The sequence below is a fragment of the Candoia aspera genome, chromosome 6 (genome assembly GCF_035149785.1).
Source record: "Candoia aspera isolate rCanAsp1 chromosome 6, rCanAsp1.hap2, whole genome shotgun sequence".
Taxonomy (NCBI): Eukaryota; Metazoa; Chordata; class Lepidosauria; order Squamata; family Boidae; genus Candoia; species Candoia aspera.
The window spans coordinates 6,813,751-6,837,341 of NC_086158.1; the positions used below are offsets into that span (position 1 = coordinate 6,813,751).

At 46.3% G+C, this 23,591-nt stretch overlaps 1 protein-coding gene across 1 annotated transcript; it reads left to right on the forward strand.

Annotated features, from left to right (window-relative positions):
* Positions 1–319: 319 nt before the first annotated feature.
* FAM131A (family with sequence similarity 131 member A) lies at positions 320–17,743 on the forward strand. The gene is made up of 4 exons (XM_063307863.1): positions 320–404; positions 3,697–3,879; positions 16,216–16,344; positions 17,145–17,743. Exons 1-4 carry the CDS (start codon positions 335–337, stop codon positions 17,669–17,671), a joined length of 909 nt encoding a protein of 302 aa, XP_063163933.1. The 5' UTR covers positions 320–334; the 3' UTR covers positions 17,672–17,743.
* The last annotated feature ends 5,848 nt before the right edge of the window (positions 17,744–23,591 follow it).

The window sequence follows — 23,591 nt, forward strand, 5'->3', positions numbered from 1 at the left end:
TATCTTAAAATAATAAGAGAGACGATTTTGACAACCGATCTACCATTTAAACAATGGCAGAAAGGTATTTCTAAGTTCATTTGACAAGGGAAGAAACCAAGAATCATGTATGAATTGTTACCAGATGCCAAAGAATGAGGAAGTCTGGGTTTGCCTGATTTGAAATTGTATTTTGCTGCCTGTTGTTTACTATGGATGAAAGAATGGATGACCTTGAAGGACACAGAATTATTGGAATTAGCAAGATGGGAGTTTCTGAATGAACCTTCTTGATGGGCAACTCTGACCCCTGTTTTCTTCTCTTTGACAGGTAAATGTTGAAGACACCGTCGAAATGCTACCCAAGTCCCGGCGAGCACTCACTATTCAGGAAATTGCGGCCCTTGCTCGATCTTCTCTGCACGGTAAGGTGTAGAAGATGTCAGCAATATTCACCCAACCGTGTGGGTTTTCACCTTAGCAAGGTTTTGTTTATGGCTCAGGAGGCTATTATTTAGCGCTCTGTGCAAGCCCAGGAAATGGGGCTGGATAAATCTGGCCAAGATGATGGTTAAAAGGTAAGTGAAGAGCCAGCCAAAGAGATGTGGAACCCACTCCGGGTTTTGTAGAGGATGCTGAATTTTACAGCCCTCCTAGGCTGAGAAATGCCCTGCTGGCTGTGCTCAGATGACTTTCAGATGAGAGCTATTGGTTTCTTTTACCACTGTAGCAAAAAGGATATGAGAGCCAGTTCGGTGTCGTGATTGAAGGCAATGGGCTAGAAACCATGGGAGCGTGAGTTTTAGTTCTGCCTTAGCCAGGAAGCCAGTTGAGTGTAATGTTTGCCTTTCCCAAGTACTCAGACTCACAAGGGTTACTTAAATGAAATCTGATTTATTAGATAAATTATGGCAGATACAGAGAAAGCTGAGAATGACTAAAAGTGCGCCAAATACAAACTAAAAACCCTCGGCTCCAAACGTGATCCCTCCCCCCTACCAGCCATAGCAACCAGCCCCCTCCCAGGTGCTGGTAACCGTTTCCCACACATCCTGGGAAAGCAACCTTGAACACATGAGATAACCCAAACACATACCAACCCAGCAGCCAACAGATAACAACTCCCCGAAGAGGAATCTTCCTCCCTTCCGAGATCAAACACGTATCAGGCAAATGACACGCAAAGCGTTATGATGTACCAAGCACATTGAAACGGTGAACATGACATTGAGTGACTTTGGGCCAATCACTCTTTGTCAGCCCTAGGAAGAAGAAGGACTTCTGAAAACGTTGCTAAGAAAACTGAATGTATTTGTCCATAGAGCTGCCAGGAATCAGGGCTAACTCAAATAACAAAATGAACAGAACAGTAAAAAGGCCACTGGAAAATATTCTGGAGTAAAAAGGGTTTGGAAAAAATTGCACTTGGGCTTAGAAACAGGGGTATCTGCCAGGGTGTGTGTGTGTGTCAAAGAGTCGAGATGGCACCTGCACCCACATTATGATGCATGTAAAAAAAAAGGGGGGGGGGCTTTGATCAAGCAGTCATGGGCACCCTATTGACTTTCCTGACCCATTGTTGATGCCCTTATTTATAAAGCATATTAATTGTGTCATACCATTGTACTTACTTTTAGCAATTTAAGACATTTTAAGGATGTGTGTGTATTTGGTTCAGCCTGCTACGTTGCTTTGTTTCTTTCACTGCACTCGTTTGATGATCTCCCCACTTGTATTCCAGCACTACCCATGATGCCTCTAAAGCAGCGTTTCTCAACCTTGGCCACTTTAAGATGTGTGGACTTCAACTCCCAGAATTCCCCAGCCAGCATGCTGGGTAGGCAGTTCTGGGAATTGAAGTCCACACTTCTTAAAGTTGCCAAGTTTGAAAAACACTGCTTTAAAAGCTCTTCCTCCACAGCCCAATACATTAAGCAGCTTTCCGCCTTTCCAGCAAATGTTGTCCTGCCCACATTGCCAATATGAAAACATTGGAGATATGAATGCATGCAGAAACAAAGCATATCTTAATTAATGAAGGTCATGCGAGCCACACAGGAAGCCTTAATTCATGGAGACTTTCATAGCTGAAATTAGAATAAAACCATGAGAAATGAAAAACAAATCCTGAAATTTTGAGAGGCTGAACTGTGAGACCCTAAATCTGGATGCCTCTTCCTGTCTGTACCAAAAGGGCTCAAGCCGGTGAATATTTCCTGGTTTTTAGGATGTCACTGTGGGTTGTTTCATCTTTTCAACAGCCAGGGGTCTCTGCAGGGTGTGGCCCAAAAAGTCAAGATGGTGGCTGTGATGGTGCAATCGAAGCTCCACTTTTTTTTTTAATGTGCAACCTCCTTGGAACAGTGTAGTCCAGTGTTTCTCAACCCCAGCAACTTTAAGTTGTGTGGACTTCAACTCCCAGAATGCTCCAGCCAGCCTATGTTGGCTGGGGAATTCTGGGAATTGAAGCCCACACAGCTTAATGTCGCCGAGGATGAGAAGCACTGGAGTAGTCAAAGACCCCAGTGTCTAACTGTAGCAACTGGTAGTGATAACGTGATTTTTTTCCCCCAGCACTTGCCTTTTGCTCCCTGGACTGAATTAGCCTTGGATCCGGTCTTGAAGACAAATAATAAGCCCTGGGCATTTGTCAATCTAACTAATTTGTCAATTTAATTAAACACAGTTTTCTTAAAGTTTCTCATTGTTGTTGTGGACCCTAATGGGTCTTGGTCTTCATTGTACTGTATTGTCAACGTATGCCTCTCCCACCAATTGGCACTGGAATTCTTCTGTGTTTTCTGCTTCTTTGGGGGATATTACCTCCTTACTTTCAATCTTGGGGCTCGGCCTTTTCCCAGAATGAGAAGGCACCCTAAAATGTGTCTAGGACTCCCCAGAGATGGAGCATTGCAAGGGAACCTGATGGCTTGCCAACCAATCATGTATTGACTTTCTTAGTTCTTATTAACCTTTGGAGTATGATCAAATACAGTTCAAAAGCTGCAATACAGGAAGTCCTCGCTTAGCAATCACAGTAGGGACTGGCAACTCCATCACTAAGTGCCACAGTAGCTAAGTGGAAAATCACATGACCATGATGGACTTACGACCTCACTTCCCCTTTGATTGTTCAGTGAATCACCGTGATTGTTAAGCAAAACACTGCATGACAGTGAATTACGCTTTCACTTCCGCCTTCTCTATTAACTCTGCTTGTCACAAGCTGGTTGCGAAGCCCACTAACGGCAATCACGTGACCACAGGATGCTGCGACAGTTGTAAATGTGAGGATTGGCCGCAAAGCTTTTTTTTACACCGTTGTAACTTTGAACGGTTGCTAAACAAGGCAGTCGGTAAGTGGGGTCCACCTGTCGTGTTTCTAGGGGACATACATTGGAAACTCATTTTCTCTTTTCATCTGCATCTCTGAGAAGACTTAAGATGTTCCAGCCTAACTTGAGTAAAGATGGTGGCTACTTTTCAAAGAAGCGACAGAGGAAGTCCAGAACAAGCCACGAATCACAGATCTAGCTCTTTTAAAAGAGCGAGTCCTCCTTAGAACACGAAATATATTCAGCGTTATCAGAGTGCCAGGTTCCTTAATTCCCTGTTGCCAGGATGCTTGATGGGTTTGTGAGCGTCCCCAAAGTGGAAAGAAAAACCGTCTCAGCCACTTGAGGGCGTCCCCAGCTAACTCTGTCTGTTTCATTGCAGGTATTTCGCAGGTGGTGAAGGACCATGTGACCAAGCCCACGGCCATGGCTCAGGGCCGGGTTGCGCATCTGATCGAGTGGAAGGGATGGTGCAAGCCCATCGATTCTCCTGCAACTCTGGAAAGCACGTTCAACTCCTATTCTGATCTCAGTGAAGGAGAGCAGGAGGCCAGGTTTGCTGCAGGTGGGACTGCGCAGGAGGGGAAAGCAGGTGGGGGTGGGAGCTCTGGAGCTCTCTCAGATAGGTCTGCTTTTTTAGACCAGTGTTTCTCAAACTTGGCCACTTTAAGATGGGTGGACTTCATGCTGGCTGGGGGAATTCTGGGAGTTGAAGTCCACCCATCTTAAAGTGGCCAAGTTTGAGAAACACTGATCTAGACCCGCCGTTCCCAACCTTTTTGGCACCAGGGACCAGTTTCATGGAAGACAATTTTTCCCTGGACCGGGGGTGGGGTGGGAGGATGGTTTCAGGATGATTCAAGGGCTTCCTCTTTTTCCTGACATTTTATTCTTTTTTCTTTGCGCTGTTTGGAGATAGCAGCCAATGGGCTTGCTTTCTCTGACAGGAGGCGGAGCTCAGGCGGTAATGCGGGTGATGGGGAGCAGCTGTAAATACTCAGGCTGTAAATTTGCTCGCTCGCCCACCACTCACCTCCTGCTGTGCGGCCTGGTTCCTAACAGGCCATGGACCGGTACTGGTCCACAGCCCGGGGGCTGGGGACCCCTGATCTAGACCGTGCCAGAAATCAAATGCCAGGTCTGAGTTGGAAGAGCCGAGGCTGCCACTAGATGGCAGCAAAGAAAGAGTTCTCTCCCTCTTTTCTTCCATCTAGTGGTCTGTGTTGGTTCTGCAGCCAGATCTAGGAGCCCAAACTTTCCTGTGGTGGAGGAGAGGGGAACACACATCCACAATTGCATATTTTGCTGTGTAAGAATATCTAGTCCCTGGCACATAGCAGCAAATTTGTGGAAAGACAAACTCTACTAAGTAGGTGCACAGTCGTGGGAGGTAGAGGCCGTGATTTAGAGGCACATGGGTTGTGTTTGCACTGACATTCTTACTCATGGTTAAGTTAACCATTGCTTATTCAATTAAGCCCATTTTCTGTGCTCACACGACACACTATTGCCTAACTCAGGGGTCTGCAGCTTTTGAAGTGTTGAGATCATGCTGTAGGCACTGCCAAGGCAGGTTGTCCAGTCATCAAATGGTTGCCTAATGGGAAGCAACTGGTTACAAAGCACCAGTTTTCCAAATTCTGCTTCTCCTCTTGCACTCCCCCTCCCCCTTGTTGGATGGTCCTATCACTCTGCTTCCCTCTGTTTTTTTCCTTTTGGGCAGGTGGGAATACTTCCAAACAAAACACAGAGCTCACCACTGTTTCTGTCTTCCCATTACTTAAAAGTGGTGAAGCAAGAGATTCATGGACCCATGGGCACCACGAAGTGCCATATTAAGAATCCTGGACCTAATCAGATAGGCTAGACTATAATCCATGGCTTGGAATGTTCTATATATGATGCCATGGACTGAAGAGTTTGCGTAGACCTCCCCATACTGCTCCTCTATACTTTTTCCCCCAGGTAGGTTTCCCCAATATATAGGCCAGGGGGAATGTGGCAGGAGGAAAAGGTTGTGGAGGAAACCATAGATGGAAAAAGAATTTCAGGTCTAAGCACCTGTGTGCTCCACACAACGTTTTCGGAACTGAGTCTGAAGTACTGCCCCATCTTATTAAGTACCCATGTCACACCCACTTCCTCTTCAGGTCAGCAGATACTTGAATTCCCTGCAGACTTTTTACGCTAGAACTTCTCAGCCTTCAGACCTTCTGGAGAACTTCAGGAGGCCATTTGATGACACCACCAGAAGGGACACATCCATCTTTAGGGTCCTTTTGGTGAGGGTTCTAAGGTTGGGAATGGAAACAAGCACTTTCTGAGGAGCAATTGGATACAATTCCCACTCTGAAAACTTTCCCCCAGCTCCTCCAAATGGCATAAAATCATACTTCTGAATTACATCTCTTTTGGTGCCTGATTTTTGGCAGTGTAACCTCACGGGGGTCCACATATGCTCTGTAAGTTGCTCACCTTTGCTTGACCAAGCAGGCTGAGGCTCAGGGAGTAAGTTACAAACAGAATGAAGGAGAAATGAATTCCGGGCTGGCGTTTGGAGGTCAAAGTCATGATTGTTTAATTGGATTTTGTCTGGATATTTTATAAACGTTTCCCACTGCTCATTTGCTACCTTAATCAGATCCTAGTAGAAGTAAGTGTAGGGAGTGAGTTCATTAAGACTTAATTAGTTCATTAAGACTGATTCCTAGCTACGCTTATTTCTGAGTGGTTCTGATGAACACAGGGGAACTTGCTTGCAAATAGAATAAATATGCATAGGATAACCTTACATTAAATCACAGGAAATCACAGCCCCAAATGCTAATGTTTCACACAAACAGACTGTTTACTTGCATTCAGGCAGCTTAGGGTGGTTAACTTCTTGCTTGGCATCCAAAGTCTTCATTTCCAGCCTAGCTGAACTCTTGGTGAACAAAACTTCATTCAATTACATTAACGCCTGGTTATGCTTGAGGACGAAGAGACTCGGGGACCAGCACAAAATCATGGAGGATACTAGAATAGGGATGGAGTAGGTACTATAATGTCATTGTGGCAGAGGGTATTGTTTTGTTGTCATTGTGTGTGTTGATTTTGCTGAAAATTCCCAAGGAGATGGGCTAATCCACGCATTTCCCTTGCCACGGGGCCAGGACAAAATCATGTTTGCAAAAGACGTGCTGCCACCATAGTCTGTCCTTAACCCCCATTTGGAAAGAGAGAAGAGAACCTCTGTAGCCCAGGGTTGAACTGTGGAGTCCTTGGTGCTCTCTGAGCTTGGTTGTTTGCTTGCGGTTGTGTCATTGCGCAACTAGGTAACATCATCAGTACGAGGGAGTGTGGGGTTGGCTCCCTGTTTCTCTACAGTAGCTCGCCCTGCCAGTGTTGGTGGGGTGTGGTTTTCTCCTTGGCAGTCCCTTGATTGGGGTATTGTTTACTGCTTGATTGTTCATCTGGTGTTAATCCTGGTGTTAATCTTTGCTGATCTGGGTGTTGATTGCTGGCATGGAGGTGTTCTGGTCTTTTTGCTTCCTTTTTAGCTTTTTTATTGTCTCTTTTGAATTGTGTGTAAATGTGGTTTATCTCTATGTGTCTGTTGATGGCCAACGTGTCTGAGTGCCAAGCTTCCAGGAATTCTCTGGCATTTTTGGATTTGGTTTGGTCTAGGATGCTCACAGTTTCCCAGTTGAAACTGTGGTTGAGTCTGTCCATGTATTGTGAGATTAAGGAGTTCTCATCGTGTCTTCTGACTGCTAGTGGGTGTTCATGGACACGCTCTGCTAGTCTTCTGCCTGTCTGTCCTACATAGTGGCTGCTACAGTCCTTACACTGTATGTTGTAGGTAACTCCTGTTTTTTCTTCTTAGGCTACTTGGTCTTTTGGGTTACTTAAGATGCTTTGAAGAGTTTTAGTTGGTTTATGTGCTACAGTGATGCCATGTGGTTGTAACAGTCTGTTGGTGGTTTCTGAGATGTTTCTGATGTATGGCAGTGTTATCCTGTTCATAGCTTGTGTTGATTGTGAGGCAGTGAGTTGAGTGGTCAGGCACTTTTTCATAAAGTTGCATGGGTGTCCATTTTGTCAGAAGATGTTGTATAGGTGGCCTGTTTCCTTTTTCTGGTGTTCTGGGTTGCTGCAGCGTGCTTGTAAATTGAATTAAATTGGAAATTAAATTGAAATTTCAGTCCCATCCCGTGTCACCAACCATAGAAAAATTGCCCCAATTGTCATACAGAATATCTGTTGAAGGGGGACAGTGCTTGTATATTCCATGTGGGGCAGATTGCATCATTTGTGTGATGACAGTATCATGCACATTACTTGACACCCCATTGCCTTTCCTATGGACACTCACTTGACATGAAACCCTGTATCCAAGTACGTTAACCATAACCTTAATCCTTGTTCACACAACCTACAAGGACAAGGCTGGGTTCCACAACCCACTGAGCCATAGATCACCCAACAGCTCTATCCTAGCTTAGCCTGTGGGCCATCCAAACCCATCTGGAGGTTCCCCCACCCTTGGAGCATATACTGAATGAAAATGAGTGAGCAGCCCCATGCATATTGTTTTAAAAAGACCCCCCCACCTTCCCACCAGCAAAGCAGGGGCCCAGAGGAAGCTTGCTCATGCTACGGAGTTCGCACGTTTTTTTCTCCATCAGTTCAAAATCTTATTTCCAAGAATGAAGCTATTTTACATTATTTTTAACCACCTCTTTGGTTTTGGGCACCAGCAAAGCTGCCAATTTCACCCCTGAGGTTTGGTTCAATTCTGCTTGGCTCTTCTGCTTTGGCCAACATTTGAATGCTCCAGAACGACTGGCACGCAGAGGCAGAGCAACGTTGCCATGCCCATGGAGGTGTTTCTTCTCTTAAATCACCAAGAGTTTTTAAAAAAAAAATACGTTAATGCCTTTGGAAATGAGGGATGTGGGGGACTCAGAAGTCCTAGATTTTGGACAAGCTGTGCCACTCTTCCCTCCCCCACCCCCCTTCCTATGCAAGCTGGAGAGGCTGGCCTGTCCTTGTGTGGCTTTGCTTCACTCAAGGCCAGCTTCTGAGTCACTCCAGAACCCAGAACAGAGCCAGAGAGGAATTTAACCCTCTCCTCTCCGGCCCTGCTCAAGCAGAAGTGGGGGGAGGTGTTGCCTTCATTGAATCCAAAGCTGTGGTCCTTCCCAGGCCTCGGCTTTAAAGGCTGAACTGTTGGCATTTTGACAGTTTGTGGGGGCCAAAGGAGAGGGGGACAGACAGGGACAGGATAAATAAGGACAGGGCGGGGAGGGCACTTCAGACCCCTGGCCGTGTCTTTGCAAGGGTAGAGCATCTCTGGGGGAATCCATCTCTCTCGCTGGAATGCAATTCTGCCTCAAGACAGGCTTGAACCAAGCTCTTCCGTATCATCGTGGTCAGTTTAGCACCTTAACACAACAGGCTAAGCTTGCTTAGTTTAAACCCAGGCTAACGTTTTTGTAGCTTTGCTAGTTATGCCATCCCAGCCCACAGGGGATATTCGTGGTCTAGTGCAGTGTTTCTCAAAGTTGGCAACTTTAAGATGTGTGGACTTCAACTCTTAAAGTTGCCAACCTTGAGAAACACTGGTCTAGCGTGGTATGCAAAGCCAGATAATGGGGTAATTCAGTAATCGAGCTGAGCCTGCTGGGTGACTGCATTCACACAACATGTTCAACCCAGTCAGTTAAAGATCTAGTGGCTGTGTGTAAACAATAGGCTAAGCTTGGCAACCCTTAACTTCATTTGTTTGATGTATGTGTGTGTGAATGTGCTTAACATGCTGGGGGAAGCTCGATTATTGGTATAGGCTACTTTCAATGAATTGTATGAATCCCGAAAATGTTTCTACGGGGTGGTCCATGAAGGCAATGAACTCCCATATATTTTGAAACCCAGGATTTGTGTCTCTTGTTTTTGTGTAATTTTGTTAGTTTTTGCTTGTTAATCTTGATTCTGGTTGGATCATGCTCCAGAAGTCGATGTGTTATAAATATAATTTGGGTTTGTTGCTTGTTATGCTGCTGACAACAATATCTAGATTGCAAAACCCCAGGCCACCACTAGAGGGCAACATAGAGTTAGTTTTCTGCATCTGCTGCTGCCACCTGCTGGATGCCTGGGGTTTTGCATACACGGTAAATCAGAAATGGGAAGGATGGTCACTGTGTGTTCAGAGTGAGAGATTTAACAGCCCAGATCCAGTAGTTCTCTTATACAAGAGAAATTGTGCCTATGTCAGTCCAGAATGACTGCTAAAGAGTCACCATTGGCTGTTGGAGAGTTTCAACTAGCTTCATGCTCCAAGGCTATTGCTTAGGAACAGCTCCTGGTGAAATATTTCCACTCACCTACCCTTTTTCCTGAGTCACCTCAAGCCAAGGTCCTTTCTGACAAACTCAGGTCATGTTGGTATTGTACGCAGGCTATCCTATGACAAGCCATGCCAACACAGATTTATCTATCTTCAAGCAGCTCTGAGTCAGCTGCTATATCGAAAGGCCTGGGGAGAGAGCTGGGAATGCTCAAACCTTGCCAAATGCAGACATTTGTTGTATTTATTTATTTATTTTTTGGCTTTCAGGGCAGCACTCTCTCTCTTCTGCTCTACCTTTTCTTTCCCAGCCTGTCAAGTGGCAAATGAAGATTGATGCATCAAGCTGATTCCCCAGTTACTCCCTTAATTAAAGGATGCTAATTTTTCAACTTGCTCATCCTTCATTGTGCTGCCCGGCAGAGAGGACCAATTGATTCAAGGCCAGTGCAAGTAAAAGGGACCCAGAAGGCAAACTGCATGGGGGTCTTTTCAAGTAGACCCTTGGGTTATGCCACCAATACAGGGCTGGGCAAGTTTCTTGGACATACAACTATTAAAAGGGACACTCAACTTTTAAAAGAAAGGCCATCAGAGGATGGTGTTATCCCAGCGCCATCAGCAAGGGCAGGACAAATTTTTCCTATCATTTGTTTTTCTTGGGGACAGTTAAAAGATGGACATCCCCTTAAACCCCTCTCTATGTCAAAACCCACCTGATTATTTGGGATTAAATGGTGCAATAGATGCCTTGAGCCTCTGCAAGATTTAAGGCCCCTTTTTTACCCTTTCAACGCCCCCACCTCCAATGTTTGACTTCACCCACTCCCAGGATACTCTGGAGACCACAAATGAAGTGAGGGAGGCACTCCCCAGGTCTCACTTTATTGGCTGCCCAGAGAATAGTGGCATTCCTCAAATTCCAGCTGTATCATACTGGCTGGGATAGAGGCCCCCTGCCTGGGGAAGATAAAGCCTGTCTTGTGGTAAAATGTTTGTCTTCTGCACAGCAAGCTGTTATTAACTGTTTTTCCCTTTGTGGGAGAATTTGGAGAAGGAATGTATTACCTCAGGCCGCTACCCCCAGCTTATTTTGCTTTACGTGTGTGTTTGTGCCTTCGGGTCAGTGCGGACTCCTGGTGACTGCCTGGACTAGTCTTGGCCAGGTTTTTCTTGGCCAGGTTTTTCAGAAGCGGTTTGCCATTGCCTCCTTATTTATTCATTCATTCATTCATTCAATTTATATTGCTGCCCATCTCAAACTAGTGACTCTGGGTGGCTTCCTGGAGCTGAGAGAGAGGGACTGGCCCAAGGTCACCCAGATGGCTTTGTGCCTAAGGCAGGACTAGAACTCACGGTCTCCCGGTTTCTAGCCTGGTGCCTTCACCACTACGCCAAACTGTCTGTCTTGCTCTACATATCAAGCAGGACGAGAGGGGAGGCCACCTGAAGTTCACACTCCTGCCAAAGCAGTGGGGTTTTGTCTCAGGTAGCAGCAGCTGTCCCTGCCTTTCAGAAAGCTGGTGTCTTTTCCGTCTTCTGATCCCAGTGCGATTTCCAAGTGAGAGGATTAAACAAGGAGCAGAAACTTACAGAAACCCACAACTTGGTTTTGGGGCTGCAGCAGCCTGGAAAGAGGAGGGCTTGTGGGACTGCACCAGGGATGTCTGCAAGGAAGGGAGGGCTAAAAAGGCAAGATGGCAGCCAGAACTGTGCAATCAAATCCCTGCCTTTGTGTCATGCATGGAAAAAAGGGTGAGGGCTTTGATCATGTGGTAGTGCCTGCCATCTTGACTGTTTTGACCCTTTTCCTGCAGATACTCTTGGGCCATGATCTTCATTTTCTTGGCAGCTCAGAACAAAGCTTGTGGAATGAGAAGCTGGAGGAATCTCATAGCTGCACGTAGACAGCTAAGCTTGGAGAAGGTCTAGACCGGTGTTTCTCAACCTCGGCAGCTTTAAAAAGTGTGGACTTCAACTCCCAGAATTCCCCAGCCAGCTTGGCTGGGGAATTCTGGGAGTTGAAGTCCACACTTCTTAAAGCTGCCGAGGTTGAGAAACACCGGTCTAGAAGCAGGGCAGTGAAAAAGCAAGAGGTTGCCTGTGTGGAGCATCCTAACCTTGTCTAGATATTAACCAGGTTTTGTGGTTTTCAGGTTTAGTGCACGGAGGCCACTCAGCTATTTGGCCGGCTTATTTGTGTCAGGGTATTGTGGGAAAGCAGAAAATGCGTGAAGTCAGGTTATGTGCGTTGTGTGAGATGCAGAACGAGGGAGAAAGGAAATACTGCCTGGTGTTGTGAGATGGAGGCACTATAGAAATTATGTCCCTAAATCAAAATAAATAAAAGTCCTTCTTCCTTCTCTTTCTCTGAGCTGGGAAAAACTTTACCTTGGACTCTCCAGTACTGCATTTACCTCAAAGATGAAGCCAATTTAGTGGCCTGCTAGAACCACTGAAATGGAGCGGAGCTTGTAACACAGCTGAGAAGCTGGCATAGAAAAAAAATTATGTTAAAATAGCTTCAGTGAGCATGCCAGAGAAACACAGGTTATTGATCTTACACATTCAGCCCTCCCAAGCATAAAGAATTACACGCTTAGACAGATTAGGTTAAGATAAGTAAAAGAATCTTTTACTAACTTTATTGTTGCTTCTGTTACATCCATCTTGGTGGAAAAGATGAAGTTCCTTTGTTCTTCTTTTCTTTCTAAATACTTAGCTTGCCCTAAACCCTCAGTCCGATTTTTGCTGCCAAGGGCTGCGTGGAAGAAAGGGGCAGAATCCTTCATCAAGGCCTGAGCACACTGCCCTGCTAAATGGAGAGCAGAGCAGCATGCTTGCTTCTCCCTGGGTGGAAGACGGAGGAAAAAAGAGAGAGAGAGGAAGTGGGAGTGGCCACAAACAGCTTCCTCAGAGTTGCACTGTAGGACAACTCAATTTACATGCTAATTCACATGCTAATGAGGCATGCTGGATTTGTCAGGACTGCCAGCAAAAGGAAGACTTGTTCCTTCTCTCCCAATATTTTACTTTTAAAGTGAGAGAATCATTCCAGATTAATTTAGAAAGCTGTTTGAAAGGTAATCATTTTTAATACCTCACCTCCCACCCACCCACCCTCCTTTTCTTTTGAGGGTGGAGAAGTGGATAGGCTCAAATTCAGGGTCATCTTCCTCTTGAGTGACTCCAAGATTCAGAATTATGGGAGCAAACACTCCCAATAAGTCACACCGGATTTTCCAGCCGGGCCCCTTTGTATGATTCGGCACATTGTGTGATACAGCCTGAGATCGCCAGGCAGTTTGGACCCAATGATAAAGGTTGGGGCTGAGAGCTGGCAGTGACTGCCTCTCTCTCTCTCTCTCTGAAGTGACACCCACAGGCAGCTGCAAGCCCAAATTAGTCGCCTGCAGTGCACCCCTCTTTAAGGACAGGCTCAGCTGCCTAATGACAAGTCAAATTGACAGTCGAGTTAATTCAGTTCAGTTGTAAAGCCTCAGCTGCCGGGCTTCTGCAAATGATGGGATGAAGCCCCCAGGGGGCTTCTAGATCTGGACCACCACTAGATAGCCCCAGTAGCATTAAAAAAAAAAGCCATCCAGTGGTTTCTATTGGAACATGAATGACAGGCAACAATCTACATGTTCTATATATCCATATATGTCAAAAGGTGCAGAAGTTTAACAGAGCCAGTAGGAATAATACTGCGGGTAATTAGCATGGGCATTTTCAAAGGAAGCGCCCTTTAGTTCTTCCAGCTTTAACTCTTTTATGCTTGTAGCAGTAGTAGAACAGAGATGGAAAGGAGGACACCAGGTGACCCCACCTCTATTCTGCACCAGGAAACAAACCCTTTGGTGGATGGAGAAGTTGTAGCCAATACATACGGCCCATTAACTCATAGTTAATAGAACCATGGCTTAAACAATTCATTCTTGGCTTGTACCCACCCACTGAGAAACTGTGATAAAAGTAAGCCATAATAGAACGCTGCCTGTAAAGGTAGGGAGGTTTGCTTTTTGGAAAAGAAGGCTTTTTGTGAACATACCCATAGAATGCTTGCAAAATTTCAGATCCTCAGGAAGATTCTGGGACGGCATGAGAAATTCACTTTTCCAGATGAGATACAAGGAGCAGGAGGACAACCCAAATCCTTGACCTAGGGTTGCTACCTTTTCAGATGTATGTTTTTCTGAGTCTTCAGCAGCAGCATCCCCCCCACCCCCACCCCCGTCACCTGCTTGATTTCTGTCCTTCTGGTCCATTCAAAAGAGCCACAATATTATTCCAAAGGAAAGGTAATCTAAGTGATGTTGGGGTGTGGGGATTTAACTTTAGGGATCAGGGAAATCCAGTCCTTATGTGCGGTTGTGGAAGAGAAGCAGGGATGCTCAGAAAACGGGCTTGAAGAAGAAGAGGAATCTGTTTTTCTAATTAACATGGCCAGAACAGAATGCAGGCCTAGCTTTGCAACCTATTTTCGGGAGAGGCAAATATTCAGCAAGTTAGACCACCACATTCAAAAGCAATTCCAGTTGAATGTCTTCAGTCATTCTTGCATGTCACCACAGTTGATCTATGGCAATTACATACTAAGAAGCACTCAAAGTAGATAATAAAATTAGAAAAGATTTTTAAAATGCAATAAAGATAATTTACTTTGACAACCATCGCCTCTCCTGCTGGAACTCAGAATTATATTACCAACAGAATTGAAAGGCACCAGGCAGGAAGGTTTTAATTAAAGGCACATAAGCCCCTGCTAAGAAAAAAAAAAGTATGCCACTTTGTTGGCCCCAGCATGAATGCTGTGGACTCTAACCTTAGAAAATCCCCCTTCATGTTTAAAGAGCATATTCTTTAACTGCAAGAGCATCAGGCTAAATATGGTAGCTGGACAGTAGGTCGTATGATATATTTAACAAGGTCTATTAAAGTCTTAGTGGCTGCACTTGCATAATATGCTAAGATTGATTAATTTTATATGGCAAGGCATGTTTTGCAAATAATAATAATAATAATAATTTATATGCTGCCCAGCTCCAACGTCTCTTGGTGGTTGTCCTAACAGCCAGGAACCATGCTGAGACAAGGAACAGGTCTCTAGTGTTTTATTGCTGCTACATAACAGGAAAATCCTAACAAACTGAAGAAGCATGGGAAAAACCCAGCCATATAAACCCCAAAGGTTAAGGCGGTCCCGATCTGTGTCTCTTGGAATGGCTATCTAATTCCTCAGTGCTACGCATGCGCTTTACAGCCTGGATGGGAGCCCCCTGCTTGCCATCCTCACTCATGACAGTGGTCAAATCCAGTCCACTTGCTTAGTTCATGATTCAATCTATTGTGCAAACCCAGAAGTGTGTTTTGAGAATACAGCTTTTGAGAGAGGGAGACCCCCCCCCTACTGCATTTCCTAAATAAGCAAACCATACAGTATTTAGGCTGCAAAACATCCAGACAGCAGCCTCACAGCAGCAAGATATAGCAAAGAATTAATTTTATGTTCCTGTTTCCTGCCATCTAGTCACTACTGGGACAGTTGCTACCCAGATATGCTAGGCCTATCAGTGATGATGGTTGAATGAGAACGATCTTAATAGTTGTGTAGAAAAGAAAATTCACAGGCTGCACATCCTGTTGTACAGGAATCTTGGTCCTTGTTTTTCCCATCTGTCCCCCTGTAGAAGGTCACTGGGGTATCCCAACTCTGCCAACAGGTATGGAGTAGTCCCACCTATCTTCTTGCTACTTTTTCTTCTCTTAAAAGTATTCAGCGTCTAGAACATTTTCAAGCAAATGTTAACAATCCCAGATTTCCATGGTAGATTCTGTATTCACCAGACCAACCACATTTCTGGAGGAATGAGACTATTTATTCAGATAATTCTTTAAAAAAGGAGATGATGCATTTTCTTTCCAAAAATGAGGAAACTTAGCTTCGCTGTATTTAAATCAGTGTTTCTCAACCTTGGCAACTTTAAGATGTGCGGACTTCAGTTCCCAGAAGTCCCCAGCCATAGTTGGAGTCCACTCATGTTAAAGTTGCCAAGGTTGAGAAACACTGATTTAGACTGATAATTTTGTTTCCTATTTCTATTCCTTAGGAGAGGTTTCCCGTGCAAATGGGCTTTTTCTAAATTGGCAGCCCAACGTCCCTAAATTCTAGAATAGGCGTGTCCCTCTGATCATCTTGTACTTTACATCCATAAACAAATGAATGCAAATACAGCAGCTTGCCTTACTTAGAAGAGCGCATTGGCGTCACCTCAATTTTAGGCACAATGTTTCCCTCAGCTTCGAAGCAGCGAGCGGCTTAAGCTGCTAAGAACCGACGGCTCTACTGTGGGACATTTCCTCCAGGTGGCTTCCAACTTTGATCAGCCAGCTGGGGATGAAATCTACCAGGTTAATCTTTCCCCAGCTTGACACTCCCTCTTAGGAAGGTGCAAAGCTTGGATTTCTGTCTTCCATGATGCCCCTTAGGGTTGGCACCTCTTCAGCAGCGATTTCCACCACCCCGTGTTTCACTTCCTCCAGATAAGAACTGTCTCTTCTCCCTAGGTGTAGCCGAACAGTTTGCCATTGCCGAGGCCAAGCTCAGAGCCTGGTCTTCAATGGAAGGGGATGACTCCAACGACGAATCTTATGATGAAGACTTTTCCACTCCGGGTGAAACTGCCCAAGCAGCTGGTAAGTGAGAATGGGTGGCGTCTCCCCTAGGTTGAAAGCATACTGGAGGCTGCATGCCCAGCCAAGCAGGGGGGAGAGAAAGAAGTAGAGGAAGCATTTCCTTTATTCCAAAATCTAGGTCCCAATGCAAAACTAGCCCACTGCATCTGGAAAACTTTGGGTAACCGGTGCAGCACCTGCAGTGTGTGACTGGGGGCTCTTGTTCACCAGCAAAGGGGTCGCTGCATTTTCTTCTTCTTTTTTTTAATAGCAATTCCACTAAAAATCACATTTATTTATTTATTTATTTATTTAATTTATTGATTGCATTTTTATACCGCCCATCTCAAAATGACTCTGGGTGGTTTACAAAAGATTTAACGCAGTAACAGTTGAACATCAATTGGAAAAATACATTATACAAATATACACCTACAAATGTAATAAAAACTCTAAAACGTGAAATATGAAATATAACATATAAACCCAAGACGGCGAAATTGCAGTCTTGTTAAAATTTCCTGAGGCTGCGTCAGGGCGCCAGCCACCCCCATGACGAACAGGACGAATTAAAAAGATAGAAACTAAAATAACTAAATGTAAGAGCTTTTTCCCCTACGGGACTGGGGAAGGCTGGTTTAAATTATTTTCCCAAGCGCATCCATGCTAATTTTGATGGTGCATTTCTCATTGTGGAAACCTTCTTGGTTTTTTTGTTGATCCTCCTGCAAGCCTAGGCTGCATCCCAGCCCCTTGGCAAGCCTTTGCCCCCCTGACATGCTGCATTGCTAACCTCCTCCCTCCTGGTTGCTGTGTTGCAGACGCAGTGGGCCAGCTCCCCACCAGCACCTTGTTGAAAGGCTTCCTGCACAGTCGCTTGTGCCACCTGAGTGCCCGACAAGGCTCTTGCGAGCCCGAGAGTGACTCCTCCCAGTCTACCATCTCCCCGGAGACCTTGTGCTCCAGCCTCTGCAGCCTAGATGACAGCTTTCTTCTCAAGGAGTTGGGGTCCCCTTCGGAACTTGCCGCCAAGCTGCTGGGCTCCGTGTCTGGCGGGGAGGACATGCTTCTCTCCAAGCTGCCCACACAGACTCCTGGAGAATGTGCCTTCCGGAGCCTGGCTCAGCTCGAGTGCCAGGACTCTATGTATTCCATGTCCTTCACCGAGTCCTGCCTGTCGCCCATGGAGGATGAGGGGATTCCATGCAAGGACTACAAAGTCCATGGGGACAGCTGCCAGGTCCGGAGAAAAGCGTCTGATGTGGCTTCCTCGGGCGTGGTGTCACTCGACGACAATGAAGACGATGAGGTAGAAGGAGAGCCAGAGCGGGACGCCGGAGAGCCGTGAATCCCGTTGAGTCTGTGGCATGCTTCACCTGCCATTTGCCCCACTCCGTGGCACCCTTCCTCCACCCAGCTCCACGGCCCGCCAGTGGGATGGTTCCTCCCCCTACGAATGAATGCAGTGTGGGCAGGGGAAGGTGGTTTGAAAGCTCCCCTCCCAGGCCTTCCTGAGCTCCACCGTGCCATCCGATGCCACCATAGAAGCCTCAGGAGCCGTTCGTTTGGCTTTGTGGATTTTGCCTGCTGCATTTTCTCTCTTTCTCTCGTGGCCTGTTTTGTTTCCTTTGCATGGGAATGTCTTCGGGGGAGGGTGGGGAAGCCAAGTGAAACATCGGAAGACGGGCAACGCTGATCAGAGTCACCACCATTCATGGGGGTTTCTGGAGCATCTTATGAAACCCACTCTTGTGCCCGGGAACCAGAGGCGGCCTTGTTCTCTGTTCAGGTGGCATGGCTAATGCTCTTTAAAGCAGAAAATTGTTTTCTTCTTAAGACTCTTAAACTCTACGTACTTTCACTCTACCTGTATGTCCCCTTTCCCATCCCAGCTCCTGTGGTTCATGGTAAAGGGCTGAAAGGGGATGTGAAGTGCAACGGATGCGCGATTTGTTAATGCTTTTTTTAAAAAAGAAAAAAAAAAAGAAAAAATCCATGCCGGCCCGAGGGGCGTTCCTGGGCTTTACCGTCTCAGATTTTGTACTGTGGACCCATTGGAAGGAAGGAGGGCAGGGGGGCGCCCCAGCACACGCTGAGGTGCCCCGCCTCCCCCACTCTCTCTCCGGAAAGGAAGCAAGGCTCATGGTATGACTGGCGGAAGCAGAGTCCACGTTACCCTGCCCCGGGCCTTTTCTATAGTTTTGTACGTATGTCTCTGTGTTCTGTCTTTCCGGGAGTTGGTGCCCCCATGTGGATCGATTTCCTTAGGGTGCCTCATCCCCTGCTCTGCTCTCCCACTGTGGCCCATCTGGGCTGGATATACTATGATCTTCATCCCTACCTGCTTTGCCCTAGGGCAGTGTTTCTCAACCTCAGCAGAATGCCCCAGCCAGCACGGTTGTTCTGGGAGTTGAAGTCCACGCATCTTCAAGTTGCTGAGGTTGAGAGACACTGCCCTAGTGGCTCTCCACCACATTGCTTCTTCTGGCCTCTCATCAATTCTCCAGCCCTCCATTAAGCAGATCCGGATGGTGCAGTAGGACAATCTGAATAGCTCATCTCCACCAACCAGTTTGGCGCAAGCCACAATGATGTCACATATGTTGGGTCATCATTTCATGGATGGTGCAAACGGTCTTCTCTGCACCCTGGTTTGTTGGGATCGTGCCTCCCAGAATCCTGAGATAACAAGGCCTTTGACCTCTGGCCACGTTGGCTGGGAATTTGGGGGTGCCAGTTCCCCACTCCCGACTCTGGAGAGCCCCAGGTGTAGGAAAACGGATCAGCACTGCAAGCCCCTATCAGTTTTATCCCGACGTAATTGTCACAGCTCTCTCAAAGGTTCCTGGGTATTGTAGTTTGGTAAAGGGGCTGAGGATGCAGAGATAAAAGTCCTAAGGTCATCCTCACACCAGTTTTAGCAAAGTTCTCTGGGGAAGAAGGAAGGACTGTTAAGCTGGTTTGAGACCTACTGGGTGCATTTTCCCAAAGACCAGGTCTTTGAGCTGCCTTCCTCCATCAGCAGCAACATTTCTTTTGCATCTGACTTGGATATAAAGATAGGGTGCAGAGAGACACTTGGACAAGCATAGCCAGGGATGTCTGCAGGGTGTGGTCATAAAAGTCAAGATGGCAGCCACGGCAGTGTGATTGAAGATCCACACATTTTTTTCTGTGCATCACAGTTGCTCTCTTGACTTTGGACCACACGGACATAAAAGCAAGCAGAGTTTCAATCAGACCATTGCAGCTGCCATCTTGACTTTCTGGACCACATCCTGTGGACACCCTTGACCAGACCACAGTTGCTGTCTTGACTTCTTTTAGAAAGACATCTGGATATGTCCTTCCTGGTTTCATTCTGGCCATCTCCCTAGTCTTTGTAAATTACATTTTCTACAAAAGACAAGGTGGGGTTACTGAGTTTTGTAGAATCCAGAGCAGTGTTCCTCAACCTTGGCAACTTTAAGACGTTTAAGATGCTGGCTGGGGAATTCTGGGAGTTGAAGTCCACACGTCTTAAAGTTGCCAGGGCCGAGAATCACTGATCCAGTATTTCTCAACTGCTTCTGAGAGGATTGTCCAAAATAATGGAAGGAAGGAATGTGACTGGCAGGAGGACCATCAAGTGCTGATCTATCAATGGCTGGGGCTCCTTCTGCTGAAGGAGATGTTGCAGAGAGCAGGGGGTAGTGTTGATGACTGGGGGGAGTCTTGGATGAACCAACTCTTCGTGGGAGTTAAACAGCTAGTCATGGGGTGGCTTACTGCCCAGTCATCCCAGAGCCTCTGGGGCTTCATGGAGATAGGGAAGGGCATTTCTTTCTGAACCATCTGGTAGGGCTGGAGAGCATCCGATGGGCTCAAGGATGAAGGGGAAGCTGGGTCTCACCATGACTCTTTCATTGGAACTGCAGCAAGGCCTAGCAAGGCTGTCCTGAAAAAGGAGGGGCCCTGCACTGGAAGACCGAAGGCTGCTGGTGAGGTAGGACGGGATGGGGAGGGAATGAAAACCAAGTCTAATTCAGGAACATCCCTCCCGGTTGCTTGAGGAGCCCTTGCTAAGCCCTTCTTCTCCTGCATCGTTTGTGCAAAACCAGTCCATTCGGTGGCTCTCTTGCACGTACCCCTCCCCACCCCAAAGAATCTCTGTGCAGACTCCAGTCTTGCCTCCCCGAGATGCCTGAAGCCTAGGCATCGTGCCCCTCTTTACCATCCCCCCCAGCCTCTCTAGTCCTCGTGTCCCGGTCCAAATGCACAGTATTGTTTCTGTGTGTCACTATTTTTCACCCGACCTGCTCCTGATGTATAGCCCAGCCTGGTACGAGTGTCTGTTTCGTTTCGTTTGTATCCGTAATTCATTAAAAAAGGTGGTTCTACCTGATCGGGCTGCGTTCTTCTCATTCTTCCTGTGCCTCGCTTCCGCCAGCTTTGTTTCTCCCCATCATTGCCTCCCTGGATGCCTTTCTGAGTGTCTCGTATTAGTATTTGGTATCTGCTTTTATTATTACTATTTTTTTTTAATGTCACGTACTGTAATTCCGTTTGATCCAGTTTGGCTCAGGCTGGCGGATTTTACACTTTCTACGTGCCCAAAGGAACTTTGCTTGCACGGTGGCAACCAGGGCTCCGCAACCAGAGACGGCCACAGCTGACGGTCCAAAAGGTCAAGATGGCGACTGTGATGATTGTCATCCTGACTTTTGGTCCACCAGCTTGGCTTTTTGGGCCATTATCTGTGGATACCCCCGTCTGCAACTTTTTCTCAACCGAGAGCCACACTTGGCTTTCCAATGGCATGCAAGTGTTGCAGTCCCCATGCAGAGTGGGCGGAACCGGGATGAAAATTACATTTGATTTCCTTTCCTTTCCTTTCCATGTAATTAACATTAAACGCAGTTCCTATGCCAGTTCTCTAGTCATCGATTTACTTATTTCCTCCGCCTGTCCCGTTTCCCATTGCAACTTGCAAACCGCATTTGAATGCCAAATTGGAGAGGCCACATGGGCCCTGGGCCCTCCAGCCTCTGCACCTCGGAATGGGAAGCTGGCTTTGAATAAAGGTCTGCCCCCTTAGAAGAAGAGGACTTGGTCTTCCTGCTGGTCGACTTTGTGAGACTTGGGGTGACTAAGAGATGAATGTCTGTGGTTGTGCCTTGGGGCTGAGCCAAAACAGCCAGAAAGGGAATGTGTTCTGAAAAATGACAGAAACCCAAATCAGACCATTCTATGGGAAAGTCTGAATCCAAGCATGACTGTTCACACATGCGTAAAAGCCCTGAAGGCAGCAAATGATAACTTGCACGTGTGAATGAGCCATCGCGTAGGTTAACACCCTAGACAAAAAGGTTATTTTGCTTTCTGCTGCCTCTACACCACTATTTTGAGGGCTCGCTTATTTCCCCTGTTGGTTATCAGAGAATCGGGGAATTGTAGAGTTGGAAGGAAGTAGAGGGCATTGACTCCAAGCTCTTTAAGATTTGTGCAGGGATCCAAGTGAAAGCATCTCTCCCAGGTGGCTGGTTAGCTTCTGCTTGAATTCATCCAATAAAGCAGCATTTCTCAACCATGGCAACTTCAAGATAGGTGGACTTCAACTCCCAGCATTCCCCAGCCAGTGATGCCTTACCAGCAAAGCTGGCTGGGGAATGCTGGGAGTTGAAGTCTACCTATCTTAAAGTTGTCAAGGTTGAGAAATGCTGCAATAAAGGAAAGGGCAGATCAAAACCTTCTGATCATGGTTTTGCTCATTGTTCCTACTATGAAGATGATTATTCTGGCTTTCAGCCAAAACCTGCATTCCTGTAACTTAAATTCCCTGGTCCATGTCCTGCGCTCTGGAAAGAGAGAGAATAGCTTTTGAGCTTCTCTAGGGAGACATCCCTCCTGGCTTTCAGAAAAGGCTATCATGTTCTTCCTGGTCTTTTTTCAAGATCAAACCTTTCTGGCTTCTCCAGTCTTCACAGGGTTTCGTTTCTCATCCCTGATCATTCTCATGGTCCTTCTCGGAATCTGTTCCAATTTAATGGGTGGTACCCAGAGCAGAGCTCAGTCCTCAAGGTGGCATTGAACTAAAGCAGAACAAAGGGGGCCAATGGTTGCCTATGATTTGGAAAGTACAGGGAGTCCTTGTTTAGTGACCACAATTAGGACCCGCAACTCAATCATTAAGCAAAGTGGTTGCTAAGTGAAACGTGACTGTGCTTATGATCTTACTTCAGCTTTCCTTTGCTTTACAGACCTGCAAAGGTTGTAAATGCAAGGACTGGTCACAAAGTTACTTTTTCATCACCATCGCAACTGTGAATGGTCACTAAACGAGGACTACCTGTATGCTTCTGCTGAGAAACCAAACTTGCGTTTGCTTTTTTTGCAGTCATATCACACTGCTGATTCATAGTCAGTTGTCAATCAACTATGATCTCAAGATCTCTCTCACAAGTCCTACACCCAAGCCAACTTCAAATGAGAGTAAGTAGTTGCATTCACACAATACATTCAACCAGATTACCAAATTAACCAATTTTTCTGGGTTTGCAAAAGGTAGGGTAAAACACACTGCACCACACCCTGATCCGCAGGACAGCTATGCAAGATTAACTCTAACGAAGCCTGGTTTGTGTGAATGAAACTGCTGGTCTTTAACTGAATTTTTAGCAAATCAGGGAAACCCTGGCAGTGTATACACGTTCATGTGACAGAAAGAGGCCGTGTTCACACAACAGCCACAAAACCATGTCAAGTGTGAATCTGCATGACAAGTTAACTACCCAGTATGTTTAACCAGATCAGTTCAAAACTGTATTGCATAACTGGTCAATCTTGGTTAGCTTTAACCTTGGTTAGGGTTTTTAGCTTTCCACATAGGTTGAACCAAGGCTGTTCAGTTAGTTTATGATTCAGTAAGTTGTGCAAACTCTAAACATAGGTTCGTTTGGTAACCAGGTTAAATGTCTTGAATGAATGCTGTTGGAGTGTGACTGATGCAAGAGGAGACAGCACTGGCCCACCACCTTGGATGCTGCTGCTGCTGCTACCCAATCCCACTTTCTTTTTGACATGCTGGAATGATCACGGATGCCCAATTTGATGGGATGGTCCCGTGTTGTGAGTTGGGGGCTGGCCTGGTCATTAATCCCTCGCTAGGGTGCCAAGGGTAGGCAAGCTGTCACCTGCCTGCTTCGCTTCCTTCCAAAATCCACAACTGGAAGTGACCAGCACAGCTTCCCCTAAAAGGCCAGGACCTGGGATTGGTGCACCTCCAGAAA

Coding starts and splice junctions, on each gene's coding strand:
- FAM131A (XM_063307863.1), top strand. CDS start 335: ATGCTACCCAAGTCCCGGCGAGCACTCACTATTCAGGAAATTGCGGCC. Junction 405..3,696: donor TGCTCGATCTTCTCTGCACG/GTAAGGTGTAGA, acceptor GTTTCATTGCAG/GTATTTCGCAGGTGGTGAAG. Junction 3,880..16,215: donor GGAGGCCAGGTTTGCTGCAG/GTGGGACTGCGC, acceptor TCTTCTCCCTAG/GTGTAGCCGAACAGTTTGCC.